The sequence below is a fragment of the Trachurus japonicus genome, chromosome 12 (genome assembly GCF_045865225.1).
Source record: "Trachurus japonicus isolate A0001 chromosome 12, Traja_1.0".
In the NCBI taxonomy this organism is placed as follows: domain Eukaryota; kingdom Metazoa; phylum Chordata; class Actinopteri; order Carangiformes; family Carangidae; genus Trachurus; species Trachurus japonicus.
In genome coordinates, this window is record NC_140918.1 from 20397362 (window position 1) to 20417282 (window position 19921).

The following is a 19921-nucleotide window of genomic DNA, read 5'->3' on the forward strand; positions in this document are numbered from 1 at the left end:
GGAAGCAATGCCAGCAATGCTGTCTCTCAACTCTAACACATACAACCAGAGGGCGCACTCAACTCATGTTAGAGTTAATCATGTCAAGTCAGATTCAGACTTGGACTCAGTGCCATTAAAAGTGTGACAAAACAGGCTTTGAGTAAAATAGAAAGAAATCAGACAGGCATAACATCAGAGTACAGCTAACAGAAGTCACAGTATGTCGTCGTTCTGTACATTTAGTTCAAGTGCCAAAACTGTTTCAAATCAAACAATATGAAAATAAAAACACCTCGGATTCTCAGAATTTACAATGCCACAATTCTCAATATGAACCATTTTTAATACTGTGCAAGCCCAAAAAAAATACTTACAAAAAAAGAGGCATGAGAATGCATGTACACACCGCCAACACTCAACTTGAGTTTTTAGTACCTAAACACCCCCTCCCATGAAAATCGTGTTTTTCGTGCTTTTCATGGCATTTTTCTTATGTTAGAGGACATATCAGCAGAAAAGGAAGTGCAAAATTGAATTTCTGAGTTTTTCTGCCTTCAAATTGCTGTGAACCAATGGCAGACGCAAACTGGCAGTTTCAGGGAGACTGGGGTTGACGTGTCACAACCCCAGGGGAGGGCACTAGTGCTACAAGCTCCCGCCCCGCTCTGCATCTGGCTCAGAGGTGAAAGGCTTGACAGCTCGGTGTAGTTATCAAGGTGTACCAGGTATAGCTCACCTGGTAGAGCAGCTTGCACTGTGAACAAGGACTTTATTCCAGTCTGGGATCGAATCCCAGTGTGCAGTTTTAGTGAACAATGCATTTTCTTTCTCATCATTATTATGATCACTGATGTGTGCGTGCGTGCGTGCGTGCGTATGCCGGTACAATCGTGTCATATTATGTGCGCACCTATCAACTGGACGTGTCACACCCGCGTGCTTTGACGCCTGTGCAGCAGACAGCGCCTGACGTGTAATGTAGTTTCCTCATTGACTTATAATAGCCCCCCGTTCACGCGCACGTTCACGCGTTATGACTGCTGCACGCCTGTAATCACACTACGCGTAGTGACCACGTGTAACATTCATGCGTTTTTCAGCGAACGCACGCATTAACGCTCGCGTGAAGCTGATTGAACATTTTTGTCAGGCGCTCCCGCGTACGTGGAAACGACGTGCGCAAACTGTGTCACACGTGACAAGAAGCTGCGTTCGTATGAAGCAGATTGTGCACGTCTGTCTTTCACTGTTTGACTAATGTTGTTACGCGTTCACACGCGCGTGCGGATGCAAGCGGGGGGTGTGGAGAGAGTTGCTCCGGGACCTGGCCGCTGTGGAGCGAAGTTTCCAAATATCATAATAACAAAACAATAGAAGAGTCATTCCATGAAAACGGTGCAATTTGAGTCCCTATTACCTATTAAGATATATTTTATCCACTGGGTCACAAAAATCTATATTTTAACAACTTTACAGATACATTGAAATGTCTCCTTTAATACAGTGTAAAAAACATTACTTCAATTTTTATCTTTTTATGAGAAATTATATAGTTTTTGTGTTGACGCCACCTGTTTTGTCATGTCCCCGATGGCCTTCAATGAAAGTATACTTTGAATATACCAAATAAAGCTGTAAAAAAGTCCATACATTTTGATATAAACCTAAACATATATCTGTGCTTAATTGTTGGTGATATTTTATGTCAAAATGAATTGATAATTATTAATTAAAATCACATTATTTAGTTCTGTACCCGGTAACCCCTCAACCCCGTTACACAAATGATTCTACCCCCCATAAAAACAATGGTATGATCCCTACAAGCATGTACATCAGGAAGTGACATCACTTAAGTCTTTTGGACAACAAAACAACAGAAACAGGCCAGTGGCTCCCTTCTTTAAGTTTATTTTGGTCAATTATCTTGTGATATTGTAGTCGTCAAGCATAATGACTCAACCCCGTCACATGAAAAAAAGATAGAAAACTGTTATTTATGAAAAAGATTTTTGTTATTTCAAGAATTATGCTAATTCTGAATCTCATGCATGCCATATGCTCTCTGTCTGGCATTCACTATGTAAAGCAGCGGCCATTTTGTGTAAAAATCACAACCCCGTCACACTCAACCCCGTTACGTGTTTGATTGTAACGGGGTTGTGAGATTGTGACGGGGTTGTGATTTTAACACTTTGGTTGCTAAGTTATCCAGTTATTTAAAGGGGAACTAAACCCCTCAGTTTTGGATTACGTGCTCTAAGCTTGAAATTCAAAAAATGCCTTGATTATGGGCGGGACTCAGGAGCACTCTCCGATCCCCCCTCCCCCCTCCCCCCTGCGCCCCATTCACACCCGCGAAATCACACAAAAGAGAAAAAAAAGTAATAAACACACATCGACACTTCTGCTAGCGCTAACGAGCTACTAACGAGCTACTCTAACAGCACTAGTAGCGTGGACACTACTAGGAGAGGACGCCAGAGCCCTGACACAGCATCTACAGCTGATCCGCCGGCTCGTTAACTCGTTAACGGCTCGTTAGCGCCGCCGGCGATTCCCGTTCAGGCAGCTGTTAGCAGCTGTTAGCCGCAGCAGAGCAGCTAGAGCGCCTAGCAACCGTTAGCGGCAGGCAGCAGCCGGTGCTGATTGGCCGGGGAGCTAGTGGCCGGTGACGAAAGCTGCCTCCAAAACGTCATCTGCCTCCATCTCAGCCAATAGAAAAATTCGATTGTAATAGCCGTGTTTCAACCCATAGAGGGCAGTCACTCTACATTTTTACTACAAAATACACCAAATTGAAATATTTTGACTAAAATGTCAAAAGTTGGACCAGAATCAACTGACAACACTACCTTATACCCAAATACATTTGTTTTCAGCAGAAAAAAGTGGTTTAGGGGTTTAGTTCCTCTTTAAATAAATTATTATTACATTTGATTAACATTTTTCTGCCACATACATGCTGAATGTAATCTATGTTCCATGTTTAAGATGTGAGTAAGATGGCACCGACAACAGCAGCAGAAAGGCAGAGGAAGTATCAGGCACGCCTTAAAAGTTATCCAGAAAGAAGGGAGAAATACCTGTAGAGTGAACGTGAGTAACACGCAAAACGCAAGCGACCAACAGCAAACCCATTCATTGTGTATGTGCTACCGCGGCGCAGACACACTCCTGCTCCGCTTAGCACGGAGGTTTGGTGTCATTACAATTTGGTGTCATTACAAGTCGTTCGACGAAGTTTACAGGGCAGCGGAATGCGGCCTCTAAATAACACATTATCTGCCGCGAAACTCGTTCATTTCACCAATATTTAGTTCTGATAGGCTAGTGCTATTCCCCTCTGAGTCCGGGGTTAGCTGTTATCAACATCCGGGGTCTGTAGGTTGACCTACTGACCTCTGACGTGGATGATGTCATCTCCGAGCGCTGCCCGGCTCATTCTGATAATAATCATTCCGCTTCGGCATTCGGGTCTATTTTTATCTCAACTAGCCGGAGCTTTAGTGAGTCCAGGTTGAGGAGAGGAAGCCTGTGGAAGCTGAACTTCATCCAGCTGCTCATTTTGTTCTGACAAGTCAGAAACACGCAGAAACGACCCGTAGCATTAGCATTAGCAACAAGCCGCGCCGCGCTCAGAGATGACATCATCCAGGTCAGAGGTCAGTAGGTCAACCTACAGACCCCGGATGTTGATAACAGCTAACCCCGGACTCAGAGGGGAATAGCACTAGCCTATCAGAACTAAATACTGGTGAAATGAAGGAGTTTCTCTGCAGATAATGTGTTATTTAGAGGCTGCATTCTGCTGCCCTATAGACTCCATTATACGGATATACGCGGCTCTCACGCGGTCAATCAAGATGCGCCAGCTCAGATATTTTTATATGCTGCATTTTATTTAAACTCGATTTATATGGGAGAAAGTGAAAGTACAGTATAGAATACAGGTGTTTAAGAGGTGTTTTATCATAATTTTAAAAAGAATAATAATTTGTTAAAAAATATATATATTTTTATCAGTATTTTTTTTTTTTTTTTCAATTACTAGAAATTTCAGGCGACCCCATTTGAATTCCAGGCGACCCTGCATGGTTTCCTGACCCCAAGGTTGAAAAACACTGGGCTACACAGTAGTGGCTGGATATTGTTGCTAGACAGTTCTATACTGTGAATTTGAGAGTTAGAAAAAAACAACTATTAATGTTCAACTGTATTTGTCCCTTCAACCCCGTCACACCTATATTTTCATAGATTATTTTTTTTTAATGTGATAAAACTAATTTAATGTTTGTTGACTTATGTCTAAAATGTTGAGAGCTATCATAAGATTATTGATTTTGGTGAAGATTCTTCAGTTAAACTATGCTTTTGATGAAAAATGACAAGAGCGCTTTCACAAAAACAGACATTTCAGGGTTTAGTATAGCAAAAAAAGTGAGATTTTATATCATTTTTGTATTTGCAATTATTGAATTAGTGTGGGGGACATCTGATTAATATGAAAATATAGATTTCTTTTGAAATACATTTTATGATCATATTCAGAGAGCTTTCATTGTGTCCGTAACGGGGTTGAAGAATAACATTGCCCACATCTTGAAAAAATGACCAATAATAATAGAGAGCCGATGCTTGAGATGGGAAAATATGTTTTTCTGATAGTTAAAAATATCCTTAATGCTGTGGGGTATACATACAAATGATACATTTTGGTAAAAAAAAGTGAAAATGTCAAAGTCCATTTTGAACCGTTCTCATGGAATGACTCAGAAAAGTCAAAGACTTAATTTTCCACGTTATTCTGTTTTTGTTTTAAAACAGAATAACAGAAAAACAAAGTTGTTTTTTGTTTTTTTGTTTGTTTTTGAAACGGAAAAACGAGGAAACCAAAATCAAATTACGGTCAAATTTTGATTGTCTTTTTGTTTTTGATCTTAAACAACACATTAACGCCGATGACAGACCGGAAATGTCTGAACTCCAAATAAAAGCCCAGTGACTCGTGTTATAGCCACAGACTGTAGATGAATGGCCTATAAAATCTTTTTTTTTCTTTGTAAATGTTGTGTTTTGAGCACATGGATACATTTTCACAGCTGTGTTTATTTTTTCACACAAGCTGATCGTTAACTCATCTTCCTCATGTACTGTTCTCCTCGCTGCGCTGGGTCTCTGTCTCCGCTGAGCTGTAGCGCTTTGCTTTGCTTCCATTCAGTCAGATCATTTTCACAGCGGACTTCTTTGCAGCCTGATCCACCTGTTTGTGTACCTCTGTGTAGGCTCCACCGTGCCATGAGACAAACATGCAAGAAGTAGCGCAGTTTATTGTGTTTCACCGGCGAGGAGCTGTCATTACGCGCGACCATTACGCACGGCGATTCCCCTCATCTAAGCTGCCAATTAGAGTGCCCTGTGCCGGGAAGGGAGCCTGATGAAATCCCGGACTGTAGCCGAGGTCTGGGACTGGATCTCATGTGACTGAAAAGAGTAGAAAAGAACCATAAAGGGGCCGCTGCCACCTGCCAAATATGCCCGGGGTTGGAGATAGTGTTGCACCGATACCGATACTAGTATCGGTAGGGGGCCCGATACCGCACTAAAATGCTGGCATCGGTATCGACGAGTAAAACAAATGACGCACCGATGCCATTTACTGATATGAACGCTGCGCCTTGTGTCTTCTCTCGCCCGACACTCACTGCTGTGTGATCACACGTGTTCAGTGCATGCCAAGCCAAGTAAGGATGTAAACAATTCAATTAATTGCAGTTAATCCTTTTCAAGGAGTTTTTTGTGAAATGTAAACAAGCAAAGCCGACATAAAGTAGCAGGATCTCTATTTAAATGTGTGCGCACCGCACTGAGCAGCGCACTGAGCAGCGCACTGAGCACACACAGGGGAGAGAGGAGGTGAAAAGAGACAACAACACTGTTACCTGCTGTATACTGGCCTCAGCCTGTACCATCGCTAAAACACAGAGACCAGTGTGTAACGAGTCAAAAAGCCGCCGTCACTGAGCTGCCAAACCGACGCGGGTCCGGTGTGTTTATCAAAGCTTGTTCGCCGTGCTCAGACACCGGTCGATTTGAGCTGCGTTCAGGCTGCAGTGACGGCGTTTTTTTCACTCGTTACACACTGGTCTGTGGCCAGTAGCCTATACAGCAGGTAACAGTGTTGTCTCTTTTCACCTCCTCTCTCCGTGTGCGGTGCGCACACATGTAAATAGAGATCCCGCTACGTTATGTCGGCGCGGTCGCTACCGGAGCTTAATTTAAAAAAAAAAAAAAAAAAGCGCTCGTTGCGGTGCAGCTGAGAGCAGCGGAGTTTCCTCTGCTGCAGCTGATCAGCTGACATGTGGTCAAGACGAAGCTACAGAGTAGACCTGTCACTGTCACAGGTGTCTCTCATCTCATCTCATTATTATAGGACTTCAACCTCAGAGCTCTGTCTTCAGACCTGTCCCTGAACATCACACATGGACAGCATGGAGTTGCCTGTGTGATTGGTTACTGAGTTTATTAATGTTTACATCAGGCTGCGTTCAACCAATCAGTTTATGCTACTGTTATTTATGTATATACAGTAATCATTAGTGTAGTGGCAGGAAAGACCATTTCATGTATCAAATCTATTGTGTTTGTCAAGTCAGAGGAAAAATGTTTGGGGTGTGTTTACTGTTCCTAAATGTAAAAATGCGTTACATTGGACCCTCAACATTATTTAAAGTTTAAATAACGTGTTACTTAAACATTTTTACCAGGTAGGCAATAAAAAAGTTCTACTGGATTATAGTATTAGAAGAAAAAAAGCTCTTATATATTTTTTTTTCCAAACTGTGTGGTATCGGAACGGTATCGGTATCGGCAGATACTGCACAGCCGGGAATCGGAATCGGTATCGGGGGCCAAAAAATGGTATCGGTGCAACACTAATTGGAGACCTCAGGGTCGGGTTGAGTCTCTGAGAAGAGCTGGTCTATCACCCAGCCCCATGCAGCATTATTCCACAAGGTGGCGAACGTTACTGCAGCAGATCATAATATAGCTATATTCCTCAAATAACAAAACAATCAGTCAGTATTCAATTAATAGCCTGGTCTCATATAATGGCGTTCAAGCCATATATATATATATATAAAAAATTAAATTAAAAACTATCTGCCGCCGCCTGGGACAAACTGAGGAGGAAATGTTCAGAAGCTCTTTGTGGACTGTCTGTGAAGACTGACTGGAGTGAAGCTGACCCCATCACGCTGTGAAAATGCTCTGATTGACCTGGGAGCGAAGCGCTGCAGCGTGCGCAACGGACAGACCGAGGCACGTGAGGAAGATGAACTAATGATCTTGGCCGCTAATGTGTAAAAATAAACACAGTTGTGAAAATGTATCCGTATGCTCAAAACACAACATTTACAAAGAAAAAAAAGATTTCATAGGCTATTTATATAGGCTACAGTACAGTGGCTATAACTCAATTCACTGGGCTTTTATTTTGAAGTTCAGACACTTCCAGGCTGTCATCTGCGTTAATGCGGGAGTGAAGCTGACCACCTCACCCTCTGCTTCAGAGAGGGACAGCCTGTCTGGAGCCCGGTTGGGACCGGAGACGGGCCGCAGAACACGTTGTGAAAATGATCTGACTGAATGGAAGCAAAGTGAAGCGCTACAGCGCAACGGAGACAGAGACCCAGCGAAGCGAGGAGATGAGGAAGATGAACTAATTAACGATCAGCTTGTCACTCATGTGTAAAAATAAACACAGCTGTGAAAATGTATCCATGTGCTCAAAACACAACATTTACAAAGAAAAAAAAAAGATTTTATAGGCCATTCATCAACAGTCCGTGGCTATAACGCAATTCACTGGGATTTTATTTTGAAGTTCCGACACTTCCGGTCTGTCATCGGCGTTAATGTGTTGTTTAAGATCAAAATCGAAAAGGCAATCAAAATTTGACCGTAATTTGATTTTGGTTTCCTCGTTTTTTCGTTGTAAAAACAAAAAACAAAAAAACAAAAAACCAGCCTGAAACGTACACGGACCCAGCTGGAGATGTGCGTTAGGTTTGTGCACCTGAATAGCTGCACAGAGGCTGCAACACTGTCCCGGCCGAGTTTTTTTTTTTTTTTTTACACTTTATTAATAATTATATAGATACTGTAACAAAACTGTCGAGCCATCAGGAAGGTTGAAATTGAAATATCAATGCAGAATCAGTGTCAACCATGGAGCATAAAAAGACATGACATCACTGAGCCTCCTCCTGTCTATAATATAATTATCTCATGGGTCTTTTCCTTTCTCCTTTTCCTTCTCCTTTTTCTCCTCCTTCTGCTTCTTCATTTCGTCCGGCAGGCAAAGTCTGGCTCACTGCTGCCTCCCCTGGTTGACTAAAATGAAAAGGCCAACTACCAGTGGCGGCTGGTGAAAAATATTCTAGGTGGGGCTGTTCGTCCCTGAAGTTTTTGGTGACCATCTTGATAAAAGAACCCCATACCCATTTTTAGGGATAAACATTAATTATTTATTTGCCTTTGATAAATCAGCAGTTTGACAGATAATGACAATGAACAAACAGTAGTCTTTCACTGGTGGCACACAGTGGACATGAAATATATTAGCAAATACTCTTAATACAAAAATATGGTTATTAAAAGGCATGTGTATGATGTAACCTACAGCAGTGATTAATGTTAACTATAGACAAAGGAGGCACTATAGGAGGAGCATAACGTGATTAAGTTTGGTCTGACCTTGCTGATGTGAGATGTTAACTTAACTGCTGCATTATCAGGTTTGATGATTAGTCTAACTGTGAACGTACTGGTCACACCTGTAAACATATTAAACAGTGCACTGCAGCCTGATGCTCCGCATCACAGACGTCCTGTCACAGCCTGGGTGATTAGTTTCCACTGGTGTCACTCAGGAATAACAGTGTCCAGTCCAGTGTCCCAGAAGCTGGATGAACTAATAAAAACGCTCTGGGACGAACTGTGAACGCACCGCGGACGAACCAACAGCATGTAGTCCAAAAGTTGTCTCCGAGCATCAAGAGAGAGCAGTCTCTGATGTGCCGGTTAACGGTGCTCCGGTCCTCCGGTGCTCCTCTCACACACTACGCGGCCTCCTGTCGCATCATAACAGCCTCCCGCCACCGGCCCACCGAGTTTTATCCACCTGTTCGTTGTATTTCCTCACCGTGAAACTTGTGTTTTTCATCCAGCTGTGAAGCTCTGCTGCTAGTCCTGCCTAGCTTGGCTAACGTTAGCTGACAGCACCGTTCATGTGTCCCTTGAGAGTTCATGTTTTGTAATCCGTTCAGATAAATAGGTCTCTAACTCCAGTAACAGTCCGTGTGGTATCTGTCCTCACTGTTTTAAAAAAGTAAATTATACGGGAACCAGAATTTGAAACTGATGAAAACTGCGTAGCCATCCTGGTACCGAGGACAGCTCCTCGGTTAATTCCCCCCTCGATTTCTGGTTGCCACGGGAGACCAAAATGTTGGTTTGGGGCGATATTTTCTGCGCCCCAAAGGCATAAAATCTGACGACGCTGATTGGCTAAATTACCTGTTGCTCCGTATATTTTTTACTTAGCAACAGTCACTGATTGGCTGAGCCGGTACACTGCTCGGGCAACTTCTCCAGCGCCCCAGACACAGAGCGATAGATATAACAGAGACAGTAAATGAACCTGTAGGCAAATTAGCCTCTAAATAATGGTTTTATTTTATATACAGCTCGATTTTAAGAATTCCTATCACATTCACAGGTACAATAAGGAAAAAATATTAATTTCAAATTATTATTTTGAAAAAAATAATAATCATTAAAATTCGCTTTTCATCAGGGGGGGCGGCGCCCGAGCGCCCTCTATTCAGTGTTGCCAACTCCTCAGTAAGCAAAGTCGCTATTGGCTGTTGTAAAAGTCGCTAAAAGTCGATAAATGACGTCATTATCTCAGCGGGGGGGGGGGGGGGGGGGGGGTGGGTGGGGGGGTTGCCGGGTGTCGGCGGCCAGCGGCGCTCTTTATGTCTGTGGCGTGGAGCAGTGCGTCTCTGAATGCAGCGGAGGCAGCTCCGTGACACTACTGTGTGTAGGCTGAATACCTGTAAGTGCCCGCGGCAGCGCCGCTGCTCGTTGAAAACAGCTGTGATAACGTGATTTCAGGTCCAGAAACGTTTGTAATATCACGGGAAAAAGTCGCTAGATTTGTCGCTAGTCGCTTTTGACAAAAAAAGTCACCAAGAGGGGTTGGAAAGTCGCCGGATTTAGCGACAAAGTCGCCAAGTTGGCAACACTGCCTCTATTGACCAGCCGCCACTGCCAACTACATTACACGTTCATGTTACGCAAGTGGTGCGCACGGTGCAGATCAACTTCCTGCTGCGCAGCAACAACATCTGCGACCGCACGTACGTGTGAACCAAGTGGCAACCCTCCGTGACGTCACCCATTGGTTTGTGAAGGGCCGTTTGTGAAGCCCAGAGATTGGCTTTCAGGGCGCCGCCATTTTTGATTTTTGGAGCCAGAAGAAACCATATTTGGACGAGGGGGCGGAGCTAAGGAGGTCGAGGGGCGGGTCGGACCCGTGTCTCCGAGGCTGCTAGTTTACCCAGCAACACCGGCTAACTGCCGAGCGGCTACGCTGCTAACACCGTTAGCATCTACAACTCGAGGTAAACTTTATATTTAACGGTGAAAGTAATCTCAGAAGCTTATTAAATACATGTCCATGTTTGAACTACATATACATAGATCCCATGAGGAGTAATGTGTCACGTTATTGTAGCCGATGTTAGCATTAATAAGCTAATGTAAAGCTGTGAAACGTATTTTGATATTGTTTTAAATTGTTTTACAGAACCCAGAGACTAGTTTCTGTCTCAAACTGTGAAGCTGCAACACATTAAACTGTCATGGACTGAGACTGGTGGGTGACGGCTCCTGGACTTGATGTTACCTCACCTGCATCACCGATGATCGGCTGCTGGAGCTCCGACCTGTCGACCACGTTACAGCATTCACCCAGCTATTAGCTATTATTTTACATTCCTATTATATATATATGCACATATTTTTTGCAGGTTACCAACATGATGTTGTACTGGAAATTCAGCTAATATAATACAAGCTTGTCTTTTGACAGTATGGCTCACCTTTACATCATCCACAGCTCATAAAACGTTTTCAATGCTGTGAAATGCTGAAATTACTAGTGCAGTTTAAACATGAAATTGATTTATTTACAAAGATTTGCTTTACTGATTTTTAATGGGCCTTTACAGTAACATTAACACCACGACACACTGCTGTAATCAATAATAAATTCAGGAAAAAACTTTCCAGGACTATTTCTATGTATGCTTTCACTACACACAAGAAAAATACAAATGTTTAATCTTGTTACCCTCCTTGAAATAATAAAGCATCCAGAGATGAATATCAGAGCTTGTGCTTTCCTGATGTGTCTTGTCAACTAATCTATGATACTGAAAACAATAATTCACCAAAGTGTCACATTACATTGACCATGAGGTTATGGTAAATATGTAAAAGAAATACTACAATTTAATCACAGTAACTTTCTTTATTATTACATTTTCAATGATAACAATCATCGACTGAATAAAACATTTGTATTAACTGGACTATGAAAATAGCTGCTTCCAAATCTTCACTGTCAATTTTATGTTCACCCTAAAAAGTGTGAGGTCAAATGTGGACATGGAATAATAAACAAACAGTTGGTCTGTTCTCTCATCAGAGGTTTTCTGGTTGCATCATCATCACAGCTCCATAACTTCACATGATGTCCTCCTTCTGTTGGCACCGGTCACTCAGTTCTCACTGTGGCTCCTTAGAATCACAGTAAAACACAAGAACTTAAATTAAAACATGGCAGGTGCATGACTGTCTGCTTCAATTAAAGACATTTGTGTGTGAATTTACAGCAGTAAATGACAAACCCCCACCTCTATATATTGTATTTATCAGTACAGTATGACACCAGCAAGATAGCAAGTTGATGGATAAACCTGGGGGGGTTGCAGCTTGTAGACCGATCCTACCGATCACTGTTCTGCCAACATGACGCCGTGGTCGTTAAATATTAAACCGGATTTATCCCGGTCCGGTAAAAGTCGGAGACGAGCTACGGTTAGCATGGCTAACACGGGAGCTAACGCGGAGCTAACACGGAGCTAACGTTAGCCGTGTGACTCGATTATTCACATTAACTATAAATTAACTTGTCTTGGACGGTGACAGTCTCATGTTCTCCGGTCAGAACACACAGGAGAACACACGGGAAAGTAATCAGTGGTCTTCTGGAATATACAACAAATTAAATATAATTTTTACACATTCAGAAAAAGAAAAAAATACTCACCGAACCGTGATATCAGCTTCCTCCGGTCTGTTAGCACCGTCGGACAAGGTGAAACGAAAACTGGCTGAAATTAATTAACTGCCAGCACTGCACCTGTGCTGTCTATCATCCACACATATCGACAAAATATCAGAAATTAAATTAAAACTGACTGAACACAATACGCAAACGACGGGAGGTCCCCTCCGGTGTTAATCCTCGGTGTCTGATCCACTGTGTCTGACCTGTGACGTCTCAGTCATCAGGCTGTCAATCATATTCCGTGCTGGAAGGTGATTGGTCAGTTATACCAACCAGGAAGGACTAATATCTAAATAATTATAGATTTTTTTTCAGAAGGACCACCAGGTCATATTTAAGGATGATGAACTTTAGCTGTTTAGACCGTTATCAGTTGAGAAAAAAAATTATTGAGCGAGTATTTCATGATTGAAAATGAATGGGAGTGGATTGGAACCAGGGCTTTCTGCAGCCACCCCCTGCAGGATGCGGCTGGGATTGCACGTAAAGTCACTTCCGCATAGGCTTCACTTTTCAGACCGGAAGTCTACGTCCATTTTTTTTTACAGTCTATGGTGTGAACACGTAACATAATTTGTCAAACAGTGACTGACAGACGTGCACACGCTGCTTCATACGTACGCAGCTTTTGTCACGCGTGAAATACAACCTGCGCGTAACTATGGCGAGTTTATTGTGCCAAATCAAGGATTACCAGGAGAAGGAGAAGGAGCAACCTCCCCTCCCGTCGCCGTCAGAACGTGTGGATTTTTGAATGGGAGTGGATGGGACAGCAGATGAGAGACCGGCGGCGACGTCACGGCGAGTGCACTGAAGGAACGTGTGACGGCGGCGACGTGACGGCGGCGTATGTTAGAATTACCAACAAATTTACGCCTGCTCTGGACGTCTGAACTAAGTACGTCGTCACCACAAACGTGTGAAACGACGTGTGAAACTAACGTCGCCACCATTGACGTGTGAAACACGTCGTCGCTACTACGCCGTCGTCAGACTGCAGTGAAGTTAGTTTTAAGTTGGATATTTGACAGACATTCGCTCCTTCTCAATACATTAAAAATTCATAGAAAATATAAGATGTGTTCAAATACAATAAAAACAGGTGGGTGTCATAGAGGAGGCTTAGCTCTACCATCCTGTGTTGATTTTGAGTCAACAGGTCACATGACCTAGGAGTTATTGTGCTATAATGCTCATATTTACTGTATAAAATACATACAAAATTCATATAAAATATTATTTGTGTTTAAATGCTATTAAAACAGGTGAGTGTCATAGAGGAGACTTGGATCTTCTGTCCTGTGTTGATTTTGAGAACAGGTCACATGACCTAGGAGTTATTGAGCTCTAACGCCCATATTTACTGTATAAAATATATAAAAAATTCATGTGACCTGTTGGCTCAAAATCAACACAGAATGGCAGAGGTGAGCCTCCTATATGACACACACCTGTTTTTATTGCATTTAAACACATTTACTATTTTAAATGAATTTTTAATATATTTTATACAGTAAATATGAGCATTATAGCTCAATAACTCCCAGGTCATGTGACCTGTTGGCTCAAAATCAACACAGGATGGTAGAGCTAAGCCTCCTCGATGACACCCACCTGTTTTTATTGCATTTAAACAAATGTAATATTTTATATGGATTTTTGATTTATTTTATACTGTAAATATGAGCATTAGAGCTCAATAACTCCAGGTCATGTGACCTGTTGACTCAAAATCAACACAGGATGGTAGAGCTAAGCCTCCTCTATGACACCCACCTGTTTTTATTGCATTTGAACACATCTTATATTTATATGGATTTTTAATGTATTGAGAAGCGAGTGAGTGAGCGAATGTCTGTCAAATATCCAACTTCAAACTAACTTCACTGCAGTCGTCGTCAGTAGGAATTATAGGACAATATTATAGGGCCTGGACTCGATTTAATCTAATTAATTAGAGGCTTTGTAATTAGGCTAATTAATGGAAATTAAGCATATTTGACCTGAGAACAGTGAGAATAGAAATGGTTTTTCGTGCCAGTAGCCTACACTATTATGATGATTAGCCTAGGCTACTGTATTTAATAGCCTACTTAAATCACAGCATAAAGTGATTTGTCCCTGTGTGATGTCGAGGGACAGGTCAGGACAGTCTGAAGACAGAAAGCTCTGAGTTTGAAGTCCTGGACAAGTCTGTGTCTTGACCACATGTTAGCTGATCAGCTGCAGCAGTGCAACTCCGCTCTTCTCAGCTCCACCGTGACCAGCGCTTTTTTTTTCTTTTTTTTTTAATGATGCTCCTAAATACTGGAGGATAGGCTATTGTAACCCCCCCATCTGGTCAGACAGAGCTTCTTTAGATCAAGTATCATTTGAACCACGAGCCTTCTCATCCCCCTACAGTAGGCTAGCGCACAGCGTCTCCCAGACCATCATATGTAGCCTACTGTAAATTCTCAAAAAGGAGGGGAAAAAAAAGGCGAAAAGGGAGATGCCGGTTGCACTGGGTCAGGTCTGTCTCCAGGTTTCAGCAAATAAAAGCCGGTCTCAATTAGAAGCCGGGTCTGTTTTGTACAAGTTCTAGTGAATGAACAAAACCTCTGAAAGTGCTTAATTCCTGCTACAGTTCTTAAAGACCTGATGGTCCGATCTGATCCGCTATTGCGGCCAGACTCACGTGCATTAATTCTCGTCCATTCTCGAATTAATTATGATTAGATATTATTTCCCATCTTTGCTGAGCTGATGTTTTAAATGAAATAGCTAAAAGCGTCCCATAGATGCTTGTCTATTAACATAACCTACTGTGTGACTATAAACTACAGGTAACTTATGCTTAGCTCATAACCTGTTATGTTCAGAGTTTAATCATAAAATCGGATAAGGGCGCCGCTCTTTCACCATTTAACTCATTTACAGCTGCGTCACCTTTACTTTGAAAGTCCAGTGGAGCTGGATCAGAACGGAGCGTTTGTACGGAGGGAGAGATCAGCTGATCCGCTGCTGTTGACTTTCTCTCTGAGCGTCTCCGCCGAGAGTTGTCTCCGCCTACAGATGCTCTCCTCACCCGTTGAGCTGAGCGTCAGGAGGTCATTAGCTATAGCCTATATTTTACTTTTATATACAGTCACCACTGATAGAAGTTGTTCGCTCGCAGCAGGACGGATAATCAGATGGATAATCGGTAAAGTTAATAATTTCACTTAATGTGGCCGTGAATAAATTAATTCCGATGTGTCGCCTGTTATATTTCAGTGTTGCCCAAACTCAAATCTTGAATAAGTTTCCACTGTTTTCACATTTAAAAAGGTCTTTGTTTATGAGATTTGCTTGTACCTAGCTGCAGCACCTAAAAAAAACCTCACTGTAACCTATCCAGCCTCGCTTCCAATAAAACACACACTCGTGTTATAATTGCGATCAGTGAAATATTTAACAATATAAAACACAATTTAAAATGACAGTTGATGTTGCTCCTAGTTTAAATGGATAAAGCTTCATATTTAAAAGTAGCGCAAGAGCTGTCAGAAAAATTAAAAGCAGCCTCCTCTCGCAGCAACACTGTTGCTTCAGGCTGCGATCGTGCTTTTTTTTATATCGCTCATACTCTCTCCATTAAAACAATTGCACTCCTCTGGGCTGAAATCATAGAACTTAAACATCATAACAAGAACATTATTGATTACAAGCTCTGTCACCAAGAAATGTATTTTTTTTTATTGTTAATTCTATTGTTCTCTCTTTAGTTAACTCTTATGCTGTCATGTGTAAATCTAGCTATTGTACTGACACCTGGAATGTCTGAATTGTCTGTTGTTCAATAAAGTTGGAAGAAAAAAAAGTAGGCTACGTCGATCCCCTCATTGTCACTTTCCCCAATTTACAGTAATTGAGTGAATTCCAGTCTTTCAATATTGGATTCACTTTTTGTTTTTCTTAGGCCTAAGCTGTGTTTTATATGTACTGACGGTGCTTTGTGCAGCTTAGGCAGTAGTAGCTACTTTTTACAAACTGCAGGTGTGTGTGTGTGGTGGGGAGGAGGGATGGGAGGAGGGATGGGGGCGGCGGCGTAGGTGAGGCGACGTACTTATCAACACGTAGGTGAGGCGACGTAGTTCAGACGTCAATTCCACACGACAGTCTCCTTTGGCTGGGTAACCGTGGCACTATCCACCCCTCATACGTAACAACGCACGCACGCACGCGTAACAAAGTAACCGTGCGTGCACACACACGTCGCTGCGCGTCTTTCCGGTTGTTTTGGCTTTGATTTCACCTCATAGCTTGCATGCGTGCATGTGTATGTGATGTGTGGCCTGTGGGGTGGTGCGAGGGGGTGGCTGGGCGGGTGCAGAGCAGCGCAGTCTCCGCCCACCCTCCAGAGGTGCATTGCTAATGAGCTGCTGGTGCTGTGCAGAAGGAGAGCCCTGAGAAATGGCACACGTTTTGTGATTTTGGCTAAAAACTTCCTAATCACAATTCAAAGACCACAGAGAATGTTTTAAAATAACCAAAAAGGGTCGCGGGAGGGGGACTTTAATGTTTAGCAACCAAATCTGAGTTGCTGTTCACTTCCTCCTCAAGGCTGATAATCCATGTTGCATGCTTAGCAACAGCACTGACTGGAGATTTTGTTTTGTGCACTGAGATTATTTGACACAATGAACAGTTCACTGAGAGTCTATCCATATGTTTTGGAGTGGGGAGACGGGGTCCAATCAAAAGTGCTCAGTGCTCTGAGAAAACACATCCTCACACGTTGCTGCTCTCTGTGACAAATTAATTGATAATGACAATGAATATTAGTTGCAACCCTAAATGGAAAATCTCCAGTTGTCACTTCCATACCCAGTGGCAGCTATTAACCAAATGTCTGGTCCACCTTTTTTGGGGAGGTGTTATGGGCACCATTGACTGGGAGAAGACCCAGGGGTAGGCTGAGGACATGTCAGAGTGGTTGAATTTAGCTGCTCTGGGGCTTCTTGGGATCCAACAGAAGGAATTAGTGGAGGAAAAAGGTCATTCGAGCTGTGTTAGTCTCAACCTTTTTCCCTCTGAGATGCAGCATATTACAGCTCAAATGCAGAGAATATGTTGCAGTGGTTAGAGCTGATTTCTTAAATGTGGCGTTTTTGGGCAAATATAAAGCTTTTCTTGCAGAGTAAATGACAGCAGCAATACACTCATTGTTTTCTCTTTATTATGTTGCAGATATATGAGCAGACAATAGAAAATTCAATTAACAATCTTTGAAATGTCATATTATGGAATAAAGCAAATAGACTCTCTAGCTGCAGGTGATTGGTTCCCAATAGACTATATCATTGAGTACCACTGATAACATCACTGTAACACTTACACATGGTATTGGTGCATTTGTGTCAGTATCAGAGAACGAGCGCTGACACTTGGTGTTCCTCTCTTTGCAGAGTGATCTGCCCCGAATCCTGACGGAGGAGAAGAAGTCTCCCGACGGAAGGCAAGATGGCGTCCAACAACACCCTGCGCAGCTACTCCATCATCCCATGTTTCATCTTCGTAGAGGTGAGAGACTCGTGTGTGGGTGTGTGTGATAATCTGCCTTCGTCTGTCCTGTAAAATTCATGCATGTGTGCATTTTTAACCTGCATAGAGACTGTGTGAGTGTGTATGTGTGTGAGTGACAGCTTAACTATTAAGAAAGTGTGTGTACAGTACAGTATGCGTGTGTATGCGTATGCACGTGTGTGCGGTGATTTAAAGCAGATAACAGCGGCACGGCCGTTTCGGCTAATGCTGTGTTCAAGGCAGGCTTTTGAAACCGTAAGTTACAGCTTCAAGTCACAACTACGACTTGGTAGCGTTCCAGGTAACCCGTAGCTCGTGTTTTTACCGTCCTGTTGTCTGTGAAAGTTCCCTATAACGGCCACTCGTAACTTCCGACCCGTGAACTCGTACCAGATCGAACTGGTATGACTTCACAGGAAGGAAAAACACAAAGTACGAGTTTCCTTGAACGCACCATGAGTTAGCAGCCCCCGCCCTTGTCAGGCATCAATTGGTCCTCGTGCTACGTCACCACATTCACGCGCATCCCTTGGCTGCACACACAGCCCTTCATGCCGTTCTCTCCCCTCATTGGATAACACTTGTATCCCACAAGGAAAATTTTCTCCTCGGGTTACAGCAGAGCAGAGTGACGGAGAGACTCGTGTTTAGGCTGAAATACTTCATGTAAGTGATTGCTGACGGAAAATAGGACTATTTAGGACTTATATTAACAAAAACATTCCACTGATATCTGCTTTAACCATTAGCAGATGACCTCTTCTAGTAAATTATACACAGTTAACCAGAGCATCAAGTGTGTGTGTGTGTGTGTGTGTGTGTGTGTGTGTGTGTGTGTGTGTGTGTGTGTGTGTGGTAATGCTCCTCCATATTTAATTACCACGTCAGCTGAAAGTCCTTAATCAGAGAGATGTCTCAGGATGCTTTGCATTACTCTCTCTCTTTCACACTCTCCCACTCTCTCTCTCTCCCTTGCACACACACACTTCTCCAAGGAAACATCCTGCATGGCAGTCTCAGATGAGTTTACTGTCACCCTCTTCTCTCTCTGCCTCTGCCTTTATCTCATACCATCCACATGAGTGTTACAGTATATAGAGAAATGGTGGTGTGTTCTCTAAGATATGGGAATTTGGAAATAAAATATGTGGAATGTGACTATTATGATCATTTCCCCTTTGATTGATGATGTTTCTACCTTGCTGCTCTTAGGGCAGTCATATGGGATATTTTAAAGTGATACGCCAACATTTTTTTTCGTGTCTTGCCTCACTCCTGTGTCCATGACCAGCAGATAGACACCATCCTTTTGACTGTGCGTGCAGTCACAAGGGAGACAGAGCCCGTATCGCCCGTAATTAGCTTAGCTCAAACGCTGGAAGTGTATATGAAGTGTTAGCCTGCCTCCTACCCCAGCCAAAATTAGCAGTCAGAAGCTGATTTCATTTTAGTTCTAAACTATATAAATATATCACTTTATCGACATTTCAAACATTTTTAGGCGAGAAAGTAGCCGTTTAGATCAGCAGTGTGTCGTTAATTTGTCTAAATACCAGCTGTTTACAATTTTGTTCGGACAAATTCGGTGCTACTCAAGCTAGCCGTTGTGACCAACGCACTTCCGGTTCTTTCGCAAAATAAAACACCTATTGTAGCTAGCTTGAACCAAAATAAACCGTCTTTGCTTGAACCCTCCGTTTTGACCGATCTCGTCCCGTTACCGGCATTTGACCGCTCAAGATGCATTACCGGAGAGTTTTTCAGCTCTGAGATGAAGATCGGTCCGTTTAGAGTTGCTGAAGAGTGTCTCTGATGACTTTAGGTGGAGGCAGGCTAACACTTCCTATACACTTCCAGCATTTGAGCTAAGCTAATTACGGGCGATACGGGCTCTCCCGCATGCACAGTCGAAAGGATGGTGTCTATCTGCTTGTCATGGACTCGGGAGTGAGGCAAGACACGAAAAAA

The 19921-nt window shown here is 42.7% G+C and overlaps 1 protein-coding gene across 4 annotated transcripts in view; it reads left to right on the forward strand.

The window, feature by feature from the left end:
- Positions 1-19921, forward strand: part of plppr1 (phospholipid phosphatase related 1) — a 106891-nt gene that overhangs the window by 48171 nt on the left and 38799 nt on the right. For all 4 annotated transcript variants that reach the window (XM_085793816.1, XM_085793818.1, XM_085793815.1 and 1 more), the window contains one exon: positions 17836-17950. In XM_085793816.1, coding sequence (XP_085649942.1) covers positions 17891-17950 — 60 coding nt within the window. In that variant the 5' untranslated portion in view covers positions 17836-17890. The remainder of the gene's footprint in view (positions 1-17835; positions 17951-19921) is intronic.